This window comes from Pristiophorus japonicus, chromosome 7, assembly GCF_044704955.1.
Source record: "Pristiophorus japonicus isolate sPriJap1 chromosome 7, sPriJap1.hap1, whole genome shotgun sequence".
Lineage (NCBI taxonomy): Eukaryota > Metazoa > Chordata > Chondrichthyes > Pristiophoridae > Pristiophorus > Pristiophorus japonicus.
This window is the reverse complement of record NC_091983.1, coordinates 55,833,357-55,850,277: the sequence shown is the minus strand read 5'-3', so window position 1 is coordinate 55,850,277 and position 16,921 is coordinate 55,833,357. Positions and strand designations below refer to the sequence as shown.

General features: G+C 45.0%; 1 protein-coding gene across 3 annotated transcripts in view; it reads right to left on the bottom strand.

Annotated features, from left to right (window-relative positions):
- LOC139267123 (lysophospholipid acyltransferase 2-like) overlaps positions 1-16,921 on the bottom strand; it is a 205,027-nt gene that overhangs the window by 86,841 nt on the left and 101,265 nt on the right. Inside the window, exons 1-2 of one of the 3 annotated variants that reach the window (XM_070884956.1) lie at positions 5,258-5,280; positions 4,831-4,929 (exon numbers count right to left, since the gene is read on the bottom strand). The exons of the other annotated variants lie outside the window; for them this stretch is intronic. Of the exons in view, the coding sequence (XP_070741057.1) occupies positions 4,831-4,838 (8 nt within the window). The 5' untranslated portion in view covers positions 4,839-4,929; positions 5,258-5,280. Of the gene's footprint in view, positions 1-4,830; positions 4,930-5,257; positions 5,281-16,921 lie in introns of those variants that run through there. 3 annotated transcript variants of the gene reach the window in all.

Sequence of the window (16,921 nt, the reverse complement as noted above, 5' to 3'; positions counted from 1 at the left end):
CCAAGAGGTGAACTAGTGTTTCCAACCCTCTCTGATTACCCAGAATTCTCCTGGAATGGGGAATGGATCTCCTGGGCATTGTTGCAAAGAAGAATTTGAAATGGAGTAATGTAAAATGATCTGGCTTGTTGTGGTGGTTGGGGGGGGCGAACGCAGAATTATGTTACAGGAGAGAGCACCAGTCAAACAGCCTCCTTGTGTGCTGTAAATTCTATCATTCTGTAAACCTCCTTTATTGAATCAGAGTCCAGGGAGTGGTTTAGAAATGTTGGTGTCGCGTTTAGGACAATGTGCCCCATGAGAAGTGTCCCAAACACTGAGCCGGCTGCCCTTTGTGATCGGTTTGGTTCAAGACAGTTTATGTCAGCTGGTTTTAATGAATGAAGTCTAAGTGCAGACCTGCTCTGACCGAGGCTCTCAGTTCAGAGTTGTCAACTTCACATAGAACCAGAGTCCAGAGATTGCAGCCTGCAGGGAGAATCGCTCTGGCTGCCTGCCTCTCTTGTCCATGCCCAGGTGGCCCTGGAAAGGAAGCATGTAGTGGCCACCAGTACGCTCAAGACCTTTCATGGGCACCACAGGGAATAAATATTTGCAATATTCATATGCGGACAGTTTTAAATCGTAAGAAATGTCCTGCTAGCATTCTTCACAAAAATATGTAGCCAGATCCCAGATGCTAATCAAGAATTTATTGATGCTACATGTCACTGAAGTCATTCCAGTGAGGCCAGCGGACCATTATTTCATACAACCATTATTCAGAATGGAGAGGCTATTTCTCCTGCTCCATATCAATTTCAAGCAAGTTAGTGAATTTCTTTCAAATGAAATTAAAGAAAAAAAAACATGAATGTTACGAGTCACCCCGCAACCATTACTAGAGTTCTGATGAAAGGACATTAACCTGAAATGGTAACTCTGCTTCTTTCTCCGTCTCCACAGGTGCTGTCTGACCTGCCGAGTGTTTCCAGCATTTCTGTTTTATTTCATTACTGTGTACCTTTTCACGGTGCGGCTTTGTGCCACACCCAATAGCAATTACGCCATGATTAGGACAAAGGCAGTCTTTGTGGTGCACAAACCAATTTTTGCTGAACTAATGGAAAGAGCAGTTACATCTTCCTAACTTTTCTTGCCCATTTATAGACAATAGTACAAGCTTCCTGATTCAAGTTATCCCTGTATTAAGGATTCACTTGTCCCAAATTGGAGTTTTTAGAAATAATTAAAAAGGAAGAGAATGGGTCTAAAAATAATTAGAAAGAGAGGGTCTAAAAATAATTAGAAAGGAAGAGAGGTGGAAAATCAGAAAAAGGACAACATAGCAAAAAAGCAGCAAAGAAAAAACTGTTGCTTAGACTGCAATTTTCTCCCTGTAGCTTATAAAACAAAACCAAGGTTTATTATATAAAATTAGAACTAATAGAAGATTAAACTATATATTGGGGTGTCAAGATATGGAGCCACGCATCTTGTAAGAGGTTGAATATTAACTAGAAAAGTATGCAACTTCTGGCATAATTCAGATTAGCTACCAATAAAACAATTAGCAATCTAAGGAATTTACAATACAGAAGTTAAGGAGGGAAGCCAGCCCTGGATAATCATTTTATTTCCTCTGGCATATATTAGGAGCTCCAACACAACTACTGCAATTTTAGTTAACCAGTGGTATTAAGGGATTATAGGCCTAAGGCGAGGGTATATGGAGTTAGGTTGCAGATCAGCCATGATCTCATTGAATGGTGGAACAGGCTCAATGGCCTGAATGGCCTACTCCCGTCCCGATGTTCCTGTCACTTCAGAAGGCTGTTATAGTAGTCACACCAGATACTTTTATAACAAGCTAAACTATTGAACAGATTTATTCAGAGTTAGAGAGGCAGAAAGAATATATTCAATAATCAGTCCAAAAAAGATATTGGAAGCCAGTCCATGAAGGGTTAAACAGGCAAACCAGCCAGAGATCTTTGAAGGCTTCCCTGCAGAACTTGAGGTGAAATAAATGTTTGAGAGAAAGTTAATTGTCAGTTTCTTGAGAAACCAACAGGATACAGGACTCAAATTTCCCCAACCCCTTTTTCTGGCACCCTTACCCGAGGTGCGCCGCTTTTGTCCGCCTCCAAGTGGGTCGAAAATCTTCCTCCCGATTCTGGCCGCTCCCCAGCCTCTCCTCGGTGGTGGCATAGCGTGGCCCAGTGGATTGGGGGCAGAGCCAGGTCCCGGCGCTGAAAACAGTGCCGGGACCTCTGCACATGCGCGCTAGAGTGCGCGCGTATGTGCAGTAGCTCCCGGCAGGCCGAATCTGTGAGCGCGCGCTGCAGGCTGTGTGGGAGGGGCCCGAAGCACGCCATCCCTAGCCCTGGCCGAATGGGCTCCCTCATTGGCGGCCTGCTACGTTACGTTCCCTAAAGTAGAACTGCTATTTTTTTATTTGTTATTTACTGATTGATTGATTGCTTATTACTTTGGTCTTGGTGCTTTAAGTGCAGGTTCCTTCTATTTTTTTTGTTAATTAATTGCTTATTGCTTTTAGTGCTTGGTGCAACTGCTGTTTAGTGCTTGGTGCTTTAAATGTATTTATGCTTCTTTAATGTTATTGTGAAGGTGTTTAGTGCTTTGCAAGGTCCTCTTCCTCCCACCACCCCCCCCCCCCACCAAATCTCTGGCTGCTGCGTTGATTTCTTAAGTCACCGCAAGGTTTTTCTGAACGTACAAGAGTGCCCACTTACGCTGGCCTAAGTTCGTTTGGAGTAACTTTTAGCAGGCTAAAATGGCCAAAACAGGTGTAAGTGATTGGTAACACCCCCTTTTGAAAAAAAAAACGAAACTAAAAAAACAAACTAACTCACTTACAATGGCGCAAATTAAATGGCCAGAATTGCAACTAAAACGATACTCCAGAAAAATCAAGTTGCTCAAAAAAAAACGGAGCAACTCCTGGGAAAATTTGGACTCAATCTCTGTAGGATTGGCATGGGTGTTTATCCATAGGGTATAAACCACCTCAATCACATGCAGAGACCACACTGATTACAGATAAAGGAAGCCGATAATTGGTTATAAATGTAAGTGCTGACAATTTTAACAGCCAAGCATTCCGTAATATTCCGTAACTAATAGAATGGACAGTAACTAGTAGAATGGACATGGGAGAACCAGTGGATGTGGTGTATTTGGACTTTCAAAAGGCTTTTGACAAGGTCCCACACAAGAGATTAGTGTGCCAAATTAAAGCACATGGTATTGGGGGGTAATGTATTGACGTGGATAGAGAACTGGTTGGCAGACAGGAAGCAAAGAGTAGGAATAAACGGGTCTTTTTCAGAATGGCAGGCAGTGACTAGTGGGGTACCGCAAGGTTCAGTACTGAGAACCCAGCTATTTACAATATATATTGATGATTTGGACGAAGGAATTGAATGCAATATCTCCAAGTTTGCAGATGACACTAAACTGGGTGGCAGTGTGAGCTGTGAGGAGGATGTTAAGAGGCTGCAGAGTGACTTGGACAGGTTAGGTGCATGGCAGATGCAGTATAATGTAGATAAATGTGAGGTTATCCACTTTGGTGGCAAAAACAGGAAGGCAGATTATCTGAATGGTGACAAATTAGGAAAAAGGGAGGTGTAACGAGACCTGGGTGTCATGATAAATCAGTCATTGAAAGTTGGCTTGCAGGTACAGCATGGGGTGAAGGCAGCAAATGGCATGTTGGTCTTCATAGTGAGAAGATTTGAGTATAGGAGCAGGGAGGTCTTACTGCAATTGTACAGGGCCTTGGTGAGGCCACACCTTGTATATTGTGTACAGTTTTGGTCTCTTAATCTGAGGAAGGACATTCTTGCTATTGAGGGAGTGCAGTGAAGGTTCACCAGACTGATTCCCGGGATGGCAGGACTGACATATGAAGAAACACTGGATCGACTCGGCTTATATTTACTGGAATTTAGAAGAATGAGAGGGGATCTCATAGAAACACATAAAATTCTGACGGGATTGGACAGGGTTAGATGTAGGAAGAATGTTCAATGTTGGGGAAGTCCAGAACCAGGGGTCACAGTCTAAGGATAAAGGGCAAGCCATTTAGGACCGAGATGAGGAGAAACTTCTTCACGCAGAGAATTGTGAACCTGTGGAATTCTCTACCACAGGAAGTTATCGAGGCCAGTTCGTTAAATATATTCAAAAGGGAGTTAGATGTGGCCCTTACGGCTAAAGGGATCAAGGGGTGTGGAGAGAAAGCAGGAATGGGGTACTAAAGTTGCAAAAATGATTAGCCATGATCATATTGAATGATGGTGCAGGCTCGAAGGGCCGAATGGCCTACTCCTGCACCTATTTTCTATGTTTCTATGTAAAATCACATGGCATTGCAGGAACCAAATTGCAGGTATTTTTAAAATAAGGCCAAAGTCATTAAAATAATATTGAGCGGCTTAATCTTCAAACACATTCAACATACACATTTTCAGCTATACGTTTACAAAAACATGAAAAAGGTAGACTGAAGCAACCCACTCTATATTGGTTTTAAGTTAACATTACAGGCCCGTAACTTGAATTGAGCTCTGAAACCTGATAATACAGGAATGTCCTTTCGGAAATAAGGATTTGCTTTTAGTCCAAAAGTTTGAATAAATAAACACTTTAAAATTCTACTAATCTGGTCATAATGTAAAAACAACATATCCAGAGCTGACAAAACAGTTTAGTTCCTCAAGACACTCTCCATGGCAAGGTTCCAATCTTGGCTCTAGAGTCACAAGTCACTGAGCAAAAACTGATCAGAGGGGCGCTTGGGAGTACATTACCTGCTAGCCTCACCTGTTCATTTAATTAGTGGCTGGGTGTACAAGTTTTTTTTCCATTCCTTCCAATAGTCATGGCATCACAATATTAATTATTCAAAAACCACATCATTTCCTGAGGGTCAAATATTAATTAAAAATACCATTAAAATAATTGGCCTTTGCTTTAAAACTCATTTAAAATTCAGAATGATTTTCTGAACCCAGGTTATCACAAGATTTAAACTACAACTTCAGAAAAGGAATAAAGTACTAAAATATTCTCTATATACATACACAATATGCAGGATTCATGATAAATGATTTAAGAAAGAGCAACAGTACCCCACATAGTTCACATGGTCATGGGGCAAGTTTTTGATTCAAAATAGAAGAGAACATTCGCAAACAACCCTAATCTCAAGGAACAGAAAAGCAAGACAATTAAAAAACTAGAAGCCAACCTTTTCTTTGCACAATTTAAAAGCCAACAAGACAGATGTTCAATATATTTATCAGAGTGACTGCTGCCAACGACTGGAGGCTGCGCAGAAGTGTACTTTGCATTAATCTGGAACCGGAAGCACATTGTTTGTTTTTTTTTAAAAAAAACACGAGCCCTCTTCCTCCCTGGCACTTTTTTTTCCTCCAAGGAGCCCGCTCCTTCCACATAGTTTTGTTTTAAAATAAATGAGCCGGCTCCCGTAACAAGCCGGAAGCACACATGTGCAGAACGCTTCTATGCTGGTTCATTGGCAGCAGTCACATCCTATATTTATACCACAGAGAAACAACTGGCTCTGCTTGCATTAGAATGCAGACATGGGGGCAAAAATTGGAAAGGGAAAAAAAGGTTGCTAGGTCCCTTTATTGCTACCACTGGCTAAACAGTAGAATCACGAGGGGTAAGGGAAGGAATGATTGGTTTGCATTCTTTTGAAAGGACATTTCACATTATTTGACATGACACATGTAGCTGAGATATCAGATGAACAGCTGGCTCACAAATTTGACCCTAGAAATTGCTGAAAACAGCTACACAGAAATTGTAGTGTGGTACTTGTGGGCAAGTCACAGATTTCCCAATACCAGAAATTGCTCCAAAACCCTGGTTCAGCAATTTGATGGTTAGTTCTCAGTGTCTCCTGTACACACCATATGTGTGTCTCAGTGTCTCCTATACACCGTGTGTGTGTCTCAGTGTTTCCTGTACCCACTTTGTACAGGAGACACTGAGACACACACAATGCGTACAGGAGACACTGGGATACACACAATGTGTACAGGAGCTAACTCTGCTCGCTCATTGAATTTGCTTCCACCATCCTTTCAGGCAGCGCATTACAGATCACAACAACTCGCTGAATAAAAAAAATTACTCTCATCTCAGCTCTGGTTCTTTTGTCAATGATATTAAATCTGTGCCCCTGGTTACTGACCCTCCTGACACTAGAAACAGTTTGTCCTTATTTATTCTACTAAAAATAAGCAGATTCAATATCTCCAACAAGAGAGTCTCTAACCACCGCCCATTGACATTCAATGGCATTATCATCGCCGAATCCCCCATCATCAACATCCTGGGGGTCACCATTGACCAGAAACTTAACTGGACCAGCCACATAAATACTGTGGCTACAAGAGCAGGTCAGAGGCTGGATGAGTGTCTACTGTGAAGTCAGATACAAAGTATTTGTTTAATGACTGGGAGCAGGCCGGGGAGCGGAAGGAGCAGCGTGGCGGCCTGGCCCAGCAGTCTGCACGGCTCCCGGCCTGCGAACACTATCGGAGCAGGCCGGGGAGCAGAAGGAGCAGCGTGACGGCATGTCACTCCAGGGAGCAGCATGTGCTGGAACAGGAGAGCAACGGCAGCAAAGAGCGCGACTGGATTGGATGTCACCAAGATCCAGGTCGATGATTGGAGCATGGGCAGGCACCGCAGGAGCGGCGAGGTCGGGGCGAAGGAGCAGCGAGAGATTGTAGAGGGATGTGATCGGGGCCCAGGAGAGGCGTGAGTTATGGGGCCCAGAAGCAGTACAGGCCAGCCCACACTGCGATGTGTGCGCGCACTAGGTCATTGCCGCAAAGCTGGTCTCCAGTCATCTTGGTTAATCCTGCCACTGGACTAAGACCTAGATCTGTCAAGCCCATGTGGTGGCTGGTATGCCTTATTATTTTAACCAATAAGGGAATTAAGAGTTATGGGGAGCGAGCGGGTAAGTGGAGCTGAGTCCACGGCCAGATCAGCCATGATCTTGTTGAATGCGGAGCAGGCTCGAGGGGCTAGATGGCCTACTCCTGTTCCAAATTCTTATGTTCTTATGCAACAGCCACCCCACGTTAAAAAAATCCACGCACAGGCATCTTCCACCCTTCAAGATTTAGTTCGGGACCTGGAATATTAGGTCCTTCATTGAAACACTGGTGAACGTTTTGGTATGGAAGCAAGTCATCCTCGACTCGAGGGACTGACTATGATGATGATGATGGTTAACTCTATATTTGAACTTCCAAATACGAGAAATGAAACTTATTATGACAACACTGTATTGGAATGCATCAGATGCAAATACTTGAAATAGTGCACACTATGGGTTCAATTTTGCCCAAGCCCATTTTCTGGTGTATTGCCAGCATTATGCACGTTTTTCTAGGCCAGAAATATTCTGCCAAAGTATAATTCAAATTTGGCGCCAGACAGCGTGTCCAGTCACCTCGGCGGTGGAGCCTGCTGTCTGCGCCAAAAGGAAAGCATGCGTGACAAGGAAAGAGAAGTTTTTGACGTTATTTCAATGGACATGCATGCACAGTACAGTTCCGGCAATCGACCATTTTTAAAGAGCTAGTTGTGAGAGAAGGAGTGCTGTTTGAGAGCATTGGAAAAATCAGATCTGCAGCAATATGTGACGCAGTGCAAGGACCAAGAATTTCTTACAGGATGAAGTGGAGGCACTAGTTACTGTGATTGAGACCAGATGGCAGGAGCTGGACACCAGCAGAGGTCACATAAAAGTTCCACCCAAATAAATGAAGAAATGCTGGAAACAAGTTGCAGAAGATTACTGTGCAATGGTTACCACCATGAGATCTGGAGGCCAGTGTAACAAGAAGTGGCAGGACCTTGGTCAAGTAGTTAGTGCAAGTAATATTTTCATTTATTCAATGGCATTGCAATTTTAAATGTAACCAGCTGTATATGTCCCACCCAGCAGAAAGACACCCTCTCGAAAAGGTTGCATTTTCATCTTTGCAGAGGAAGGTGGCACATAATAAAAAGGGAAAGAACTCGAACAGGAGGAGGCCTGGAAAATATGCAGCCACTGACACCATTGGAAGAGAGGGTCGTTGCTTTGATGGGTCCTGCCTGGAGAAAAGCAACCACCACTGCAAAAGCTGGGCCCACACTCAAGGGAGGGCAAGTCCTGCAAATTCCAGAGTCTGGCTTTGCTAAATGTTAAGTACTGCGCGGGTTAGCCATGCTTCGGATCCTGGGGATGTCTCAGTCAGCTATGCTTTGTTTGATGCAATGTGCTATCATTCATCATGGTCCTTCAAATCAGCCTGCTGCCTGCGCTGTGTGAGCCTACTCATGCCACCCACCCTGCCCCCTCCTCTGCTGCTAACCATTTGTCTGTGTTCTGTTATATTTTGCAGAACTTGAGGCCGACCCAGATGATGCAGAAGAAGATTCAGATGAGGTCTAGCCTGAAGAGGAGAACATCTTCCAATCCCACCCTCCAGACTAAGAGCATGGGGGCGACGGAAAGGGGATGGAGATGGATGAAGCCTCCACCGTTTTATTGACTTTGGTGGAGGTACAGGTGCCGCCCATTGAGGTGCCAGCCCCTTCCGTGACTAGTGGTTTGAGTGTTTGTGGCTAACAGCTGAGGCTGCGGGTCCCAGTGGTGGGGTGCGAGCCACACCTGTAGGGAGGAGGGGGAAGGAGAGCTCGACCACGCTCTCCTGAGGTACAGGATTTAACAGATGTAGTTCTGATGATGGCAATGAGTGGGGAGAGCATTGACCGTACACGATCACTCCTGGACACCATCAGTGGGGTGGGTGATGAGATTGTGGGACTGTTGCGAGAAGTAACAGCAATCTCACGAGAAATGGGAATGATGTCCGGGACTATGAGTGAGGGAATATCTCAGTCAGCTGAAACCATGTCAGTGACCATGAGGGAGGGAATGTCAGAGATGGTGCAAACATCATCACGGAATATGAAAGGGGGAATGTCACAGGTAGTCGAGACAGTTTTGCTCAACACAAGGGAGGGAATGTTGCAGGTCGTTGAAACACTATCAAGGCGCATGAGAGACGGCATTTTGGAGTTAGCTGCTGCAATAAGGGAACATGCCCACATCCCACTCCCACTGACTGAATCAACTGCCACTCCCATTCCAATCCCCACACCAGCTTCTGAAGAGCCCCAAGCCGGGCCCTCCACACTGCCGCCTCTGGTTTTTACCCCCCCCCCCCCCACACTTCCCCCAACAGATGCGCACTAGCCGAGATCTTAGAAAGAATAAGCTTGGTACCAACCCCAGAAACACTGCACCACCACCTGCGGGCAGAGGTGGTGGAGTCACCAAGAACAAGTACTGCAGGTGGTCTTAGAATAAAATGGAAGAGAGATGGGTGCAGCCTTTCTTTGCTGCTGCTGTTATTATTATTTAGTTAATGTTGTAACTGTTGTTCTCAAATTAAAAGATTTTTGTAAGTTATGTAAATTTACAAGTTTAAAAAAGTTTTTAAGTGATCTTAGAGTTTGTAAGTGATCGTAACCGAAAACTTTAAAGTTTGATTTAGTTAAGTACAAAGAATGGTTTGTTAAAATTTTGAATAAAATATATTTTACATTAAAACTGAAAACTTTCTATTATTTGTTCCATTATTAACACAACTTTTGAAGTAAAGAATAATCATTTCCATCATTTGTTCCACAACACAAAATTACAGAACATGGTCCATGTGGAATAGTTGTCGCTGAGCCTTCAGGCAGCAAGCGTTCATGGATGAGCTGCTGGCGCAAGGCTCAAGTAATCGTTAAAGGGACACGACAGCCCGCCCTTCTCCCCTGTCGTGCTTCGGGTTCAGGTACTTGCATGGCTTCGTCGTCCTTGTGCTCCTGCTCGTCATCTGCATGTTCCTCATCTTTATCATCAGCCACTCTCACTGCGGGTGGGTCTTCTGCTACCAGCTGCTGCTGCCACCTAATGATGGCCAAGTTATGCAGCATGCAGCATACAACAGTGAACTGACCGACAATCTCAGGGGAGTATAGCAAGTAGTCTCCGAAATGGTCCAGGCATCGGAAGCGCTGTTTCAAGATGCCAACGGTCCTCTCTATGATGCTGCGCGTCGCAATGTGCAACATGTTGTATTCCCGGTCAGCTTCCGTCCGGGCTATGTGAAGGGGCATCATTAGCCAGGTGGCGAGGCCATACCCTTCTTCTCCCAGTAGCCAGCCCTGCCCCTCTAGCTGCTGCTGAAACATGGCAGATATAACGCTCTCGAGTAGGATGAACACATCATGGGTGCTCCCAGGGTATCTTGTATCGACTGACAAGTTGTACATTAAATTGAGTGCAAGCCTTTTCTGTTCCTGTACAACTCGGAATCCTCCAAAGGTGCTCGCAAGGCGACGTGGGTACAATCAATGCAGCCCTGTACCTTTGGGAAGCCAGAAATCCTGGAGAAATCCACAGCCCTGTCACGCATTGCTTGTGCGGTCATGGGGAACTTTATGTAGTCATTCCTCCGTGCATATGCTGCATCTGTCACCTGACAAATGCAGACATGTGTTACATGTTGAGAGATGGCACACACATCCCCAGTTGTAGCTTGAAACGATCCGGAGGCATAGAATGAAAGTGCAGCTGTAACCTTCACTTCAACTGACAAAGCAGTCCTCCTGACGCTTCTAAGTTGCAGATCTGCTTTCACGAACTCACAGATCTGTTATAACTTCTTTGCAGAAGCGCAGCCTTCTGACACAGCCTGCATCACTCAGGTGCAGGTACGAACGCCTTTCTTGTGGGTAAGGCCTCCTGCCCAGCACCCTACGGATTCTGATGTTCCTCACGCAATGACGACGAATCAATTGCCTCCAACGTAGCACCACAATGCAGAAGACTCACACAAGATATGGCATGGTCAGTATTGCCCCCATTGTTAAATTTTACCTTTGCAAGAAGCTCAAAATGGCAGGAAGGCAGGCAGGACAGCTTCTTTGTTCTCTTTCCCCAAGGTCTGTACGGATGTATCACACCCCTCTTCTCCTCCTTCCCGCACCCCCCGCGCCCCGCTGCCAAACGCATTGCAGTTTTGTGACTTCTCGCTTTCTTCCCTTCTCCCCCAAAATCATTGCAGTCTTGTGCCTAGTGCAGCAGCCTTCTGATCGGCACCTTCCTCCCCGGGCTCAGAGCAGCAGCCTTCCGATCGCCATCTCCCTCCCCGGGCTCAGTGCAGCAGCCTTCCGATCGCCATCTCCCTCCCTGGGCTCAGTGCAGCAGCCTTCCGATCGCCATCTCCCTCCCCGGGCTCAGAGCAGCAGCCTTCCGATCGCCATCTCCCTCCCTGGGCTCAGTGCAGCAGCCTTCCGATCGCTACCTCTCTGCCACCTGCCCGGGATTGTTTTCCAGCTGAGCCCCGAACCAGTGTCCGGGCACGGGGCCAATTCTGACGGCCGACGCTACGATCCCCCCCTCCAAACCTGCTTGAAGCCGTTCGGTGGTAGCATGAGAGTAAAAGAAAAGAAAATTTCAGAAATCCAAGAAACTTCCATGTACTCCGTTGAAAGGTTAAAAAAAGTTGAACTTTATGATGGATATTTCAACTGTGAGAGACTCCATCCAAAAACTTCGATAAAAAAAAATGGCGTCTTTCAGCACCGATTTTTCTGCTAACTCACCAGAAGGTTTTTCAGGAGTGACCAGATCTAGGATAAAAACTTGTTGGACAAACTGCGAAAAATGCTGAAAACTGGCGCAGCCATGAGGGAATGTCCCCTATGACGTAAAAAAAAAACAATGTAGAAAAACCATTACTAAAGCAGTTCCGCTGGCGCAGAGCCCAGAGGGAAACTTTGAATTAAATAATGAAGCCAGAAAAAATGCCACAAATGACCCAGGAAAATTGAGTCCTATGAAACTATGCAGTAAGTGAACTCCAAAAAGACTGCAGGAAATTGAGATCACTCAGACGAGAGTAAAGAGAGCAAGAGACAAAAAAAAATTGATTGTTCCCACATTTCTGCAATTACTCTTTAACTAACTAAAACCAAATACACAATGATCAGAGATGAGGGAGAGTGAATGAGAAAATAAGAAACTGATGTTTTGTCAGTTTTTCTATCCCTTTAGGGACATTCCTGAGCTCCAATGGTGCAGAATGGGAACACACGTCATCAGGAAGTGAAAAATTGCCGATGCTTTCAAGTAGCAGGCTCCAATACAAAAAGGCACCATGCCACCAACCTTCCCGCTAAGCTGCGCGGATGTGAAGCGGTCTGAAAGTCCCGCGCAGGCATCTCACCGGCTTTTACATAGAAGAAACCGCACATTTGCGAAAATTTGAATTGATCGCACAACCAGTTAAAGGGACTGCGCACAAAAAACTTAAGAGGGGACATTGCATGCTACACTATTTTTTTTTAAACTGTAATGGTACCAAGTAGAAAGTGAATGGACGGAATTTTAACCTCCAAGAATGGGTGGGTAGTTAAGTAATTTTTAGATCACGACTGCAGTTCTGGGTTTAAGGGAAGCATAATAAGATGCCTGCGAATAACCTTAAATTAGTACAGACGGGCAGTTACTTATTGCAGCAATTAACGTCCTTATGAGATGTTCGAAGTTTTTATTTTCCCCATTGTATTTTACTTACTTTTAAATTTAAATTTAACGTCTTCAGCAGAGGTTTCCAGAGGCTCGGAAAACCCGGCAACTGAAGGGAGACAAGAAGGGCTGGATCCAGCAGGTAAGTGCCTTTCCAGCAATGCTTGTGGGCCGGAAGGAGCAGGAGTGCATCTCCCCGTACCCTTGAGAAAACCTAATTCCTTCACTGCGATTTGATCAAACCTGCTCCCCGACCTTCCACCCACTATCGCCCCCCCTCCAACATTTTCCCCACGTCCCAATTTCCATCAGCTCCCCGCTCAATCTGATTGGCTGCTGGCCAGGAAATGGGAGTAAAAAAAATGTTTTATGAGGCTCTGTCAACTTTGGCAGGATCTCCACGTTACCCGGCTGCAACGACCAATTTCTAGGATTCTGATTGTGGGTGTCAATATTCTTTTTCTCCTGACTTCACGTCCATCCAAACCCACTATATCAAAAGAAAAATCAAACCAGTAACTTAGATTCAACACAACATCCAGGTCCTTGGGTTAGAATAGTCTGAACTGATGGGCAAAGGTCTCTGTTCCCCACCAGTTGCAAAAAGGTCCAATACAAGATGCCTTTGAGGCGCTTGCAAACCAATCACTAGTACAGGCAAAAATCATAGCACAGAGCAACACAATTAGACAGTCTCTCAGAAAAAGGCTTTCAAAGGATGATGGATGTGAGAAAATGGAAATGTCACAGTAGTGCCAGAGAATGGCCTTCTGATGTGGGATTCTCAGATAGTTTCACACATTTTTATAGCTTGTTGCACCATGGATAATAGCATTGGTAAACCGGTTTGCCATGTCAGAAACAAACAGGCCAAATACAAGAGCAAATATGTCAGTTTGAATTCTTAAATATTTTGCCTTAATTTGTACCTAAAGAGCAGCAAAATACAAGAAAATAACACTGCCCTACTTGTTGCAGATTGGAAGAGAACGAAAGATGAATATTAAATACCTCAAAAAACTGTTTGAAACTGAAATACCCCTTACAATTTACCATTTAAAATAAAGTTCACAATTCATGCTGAAGGAAATGCAAAGACAAATATTTTCTTGATATTTCCTCCTATTAAACATTGGCAAGACTAAAGCCATCGTCTTCAGCCTCCACCACAAACTTTGTACCTTCACCCCAATTGTATTACCCTCCATGGCCATTGTTTCAGGTTGAAACTGACAGTTTGCAACCCAGACATCCTATTTGAGCAAGTTAAGGTTCACACCCCATTGCCTTACCGTCACAAAAACTGCCCAATTCCACCTCTAACACATCCGTTTCTGCCCTGCCTCAGCCAATCTACTGCTGAAACAGAGAAAATAGGTGCAGGAGTAGGCCATTCAGCCCTTCGAGCCTGCACCACCATTCAATAAGATCATGGCTGATCATTCACCTCAGTACCACTTTCCTGCATTCTCTCCATACCCCTTGATCCCTTTAGCCGTAAGGGCCATATCTAACTCCCTCTTGAATATATCCAATGAACTGGCATCAGCGACTCTCTGCGGCAGGGAATTCCACAGGTTAACAACTCTGAGTGAAGAAGTTTCTCCTCATCTCAGTCCTAAATGGCCTACCCCTTGTCCTAAGACTGTGTCCCCTAGTTCTGGACTTCCCCAACATCGGGAACAATCTACCTGCATCGAACCTGTCCCGTCCCGTCAGAATCTTGTACGTTTCTATGAGATTCCCTCTCATTCTTCTAAACTCCAATATATAAAGATCCAGTTGATCCAGTCTCTCCTCATATGTCAGTCCAGCCATCCCGGGAATCAGTTTGATGAACCTTCGCTGCAAGAGACCAAAACTGAACACAATATTCCAGGTGAGGCCTGTACAACTGCAGTAAGGCCTCCCTGCTCCTACACTCAAATCCCCTCGCTATGAAGGCCAACATACCATTTGCCTTCTTCACCGCCTGCTGTACCTGTATGCCAACTTTCAATGACTGACGAACCATGACACCCAGGTCTAGTTGCACCTCCCCTTTTCCTAATCTGCCACCATTCAGATAATATTCTGTCTTCGTGTTTTCGCCCCCAAAGTGGATAACCTCACATTTATCCACATTATACTGCATCAGCCATGCATTTGCCCACTCACCGAACCTGCCCAAGTCACCCTGCAGCCCCTCACAGCTCACACCGCCACCCAGTTTAGTGTCACCTGCAAACTTGGAGATATTACACTCAATTCCTTCATCCAAATCATTGATGTATATTGGGGACCCAGCACTGAGCCCTTCAGCACTCCACGAGTCACTGCTTGCCATTTTGCAAAGGACCCATTTACCCTGACTCTCTGCTTCCTGTCTGACAACCAGTTCTCTATCCACGTCAGTATATTACCCCCAATACCATGTGCTTTGATTTTGCACACCAATCTCTTGCGTGGGACCTTGTGAAAAGCCTTTTGAAAGTCCAAATACACCACATCCACTGGTTCTCCCTTGTCCACTCTACTAGTTACAGCCTCAAAAGATTCTAGAAGATTTGTCAAGCATGATTTCCCCTTCATAAATCCATGCTGACTTGGACCGATCCTGTCACTGCTTTCCAAATGCACTGATATTTCATCTTTAATAATTGATTCCAAGATTTTCCCCACCACTGATGTCAGGCTAACCGGTCTATAATTACCCACTTTCCATCTCCCTCCCTTTTTAAAAAGTGGTGTTACATTAGCTATCCTCGAGTCCATAGGAACTGATCCAGAGTCGATAGACTGTTGGAAAATGATCACTATTTCTAGGGCCACTTCCTTAAGTACTCTGGGATGCAGATTATCAGGCCCCAGGGATTTACCGGCCTTCAATCCCATCAATTTCCCCAACACAATAAGGATATCCTTCAGTTCCTCCTCCTCACGAGACCCTTGGTCCCCTAGTACTTCTGGAAGGTTATTTGTGTCTTCCTTCATGAAGACAGAACCAAAGTATTTGTTCAATTGGTCTGCCATTTCTTTGTTCCCCATTATAAATTGACCTGAATCCGACTGCAAGGGACCTATGTTTGTCTTCACTAATCTTTCTCTCTTCACATATCAATAGAAGCTTTTGCAGTCAGTTTTTATGTTCCCGGCAAGCTTCTTCTTGTACTCTATTTTCCCCCTCTTAATTAACCCCTTTGTCCTCCTCTGCGGAATTCTAAATTTCTCCCAGTCCTCAGGTTTGCTGCTTTTTCTGGCCAATTTATATGCCTCTTCCTTGGATTTAACACTATCCTTAATTTCCCTTGTTAGAACATAAGAATATAAGAATTAGGTACAGGAGTAGGCCATCTAGCCTCTCGAGCCTGCTCCGCCACTCAACAAGATCATGGCTGATCTGGCCGTGGACTCAGCTCCACTTACCTGTCCGCTCCCCATAACCCTTAATTCCCTTATTGGTTAAAAATCTATCTATCTGTGATTTGAATACATTCAATAAGCTAGCCTCAACTGCTTCCTTGGGCAGAGAATTCCACAGATTCACAACCCTCTGGGAGAAGAAATTCCTTTTCAACTCGGTTTTAAATTGGCTCCCCCGTATTTTGAGGCTGTGCCCCCTAGTTCTAGTCTCCCCGACCAGTGGAAACAATCTCTCTGCCTCTATCTTGTCTATCCCTTTCATTATTTTAAATGTTTCGATAAGATCACCCCTCAACCTTCTGAACTCCAACGAGTAAAGACCCAGTGTACTCAATCTATCATCATAAGGTAACCCCCTCATCTCCGGAATCAGCCCAGTGAATCGTCTCTGTACCCGCTCCAAAGCTAGTATATCCTTCCTTAAGTAAGGTGACCAAAACTGCACGCTGTACTCCAGGTGCGGCCTCACCAATACCCTGTGCATTTGCAGCAGGACCTCCCTGCTTTTGTACTCCATCCCTCTCGCAATGAAGGCCAACATTCCATTTGCCTTCCTGATTACCTGCTGCACCTGCAAATTAACTTTTTGGGATTCATGCACAAGGACCAATTGTGGAGCAGTGGAGGCGTGTCCTGCTCAGTAGGAGCTGAGCTGCAGTGAGGAGAGCAGCCATCAACCTGTGCTCCTGCCTGGAGAGCCCTGAGACCAGCCCAGGAAAAGAAGGAAGGAAGGGGCTTCAACACCAACTTTATCCAGAGGGAGAGGAGGAGAAAAGAAAACTTTGCAACAACTTCATCATTTCTGCAAGGAGTTGGAGAGAGGGGGAAAAGACAAACAACCATCCAGTGTGGAAGGAGGGAGACTCAACATTTCTACAGGTGGGT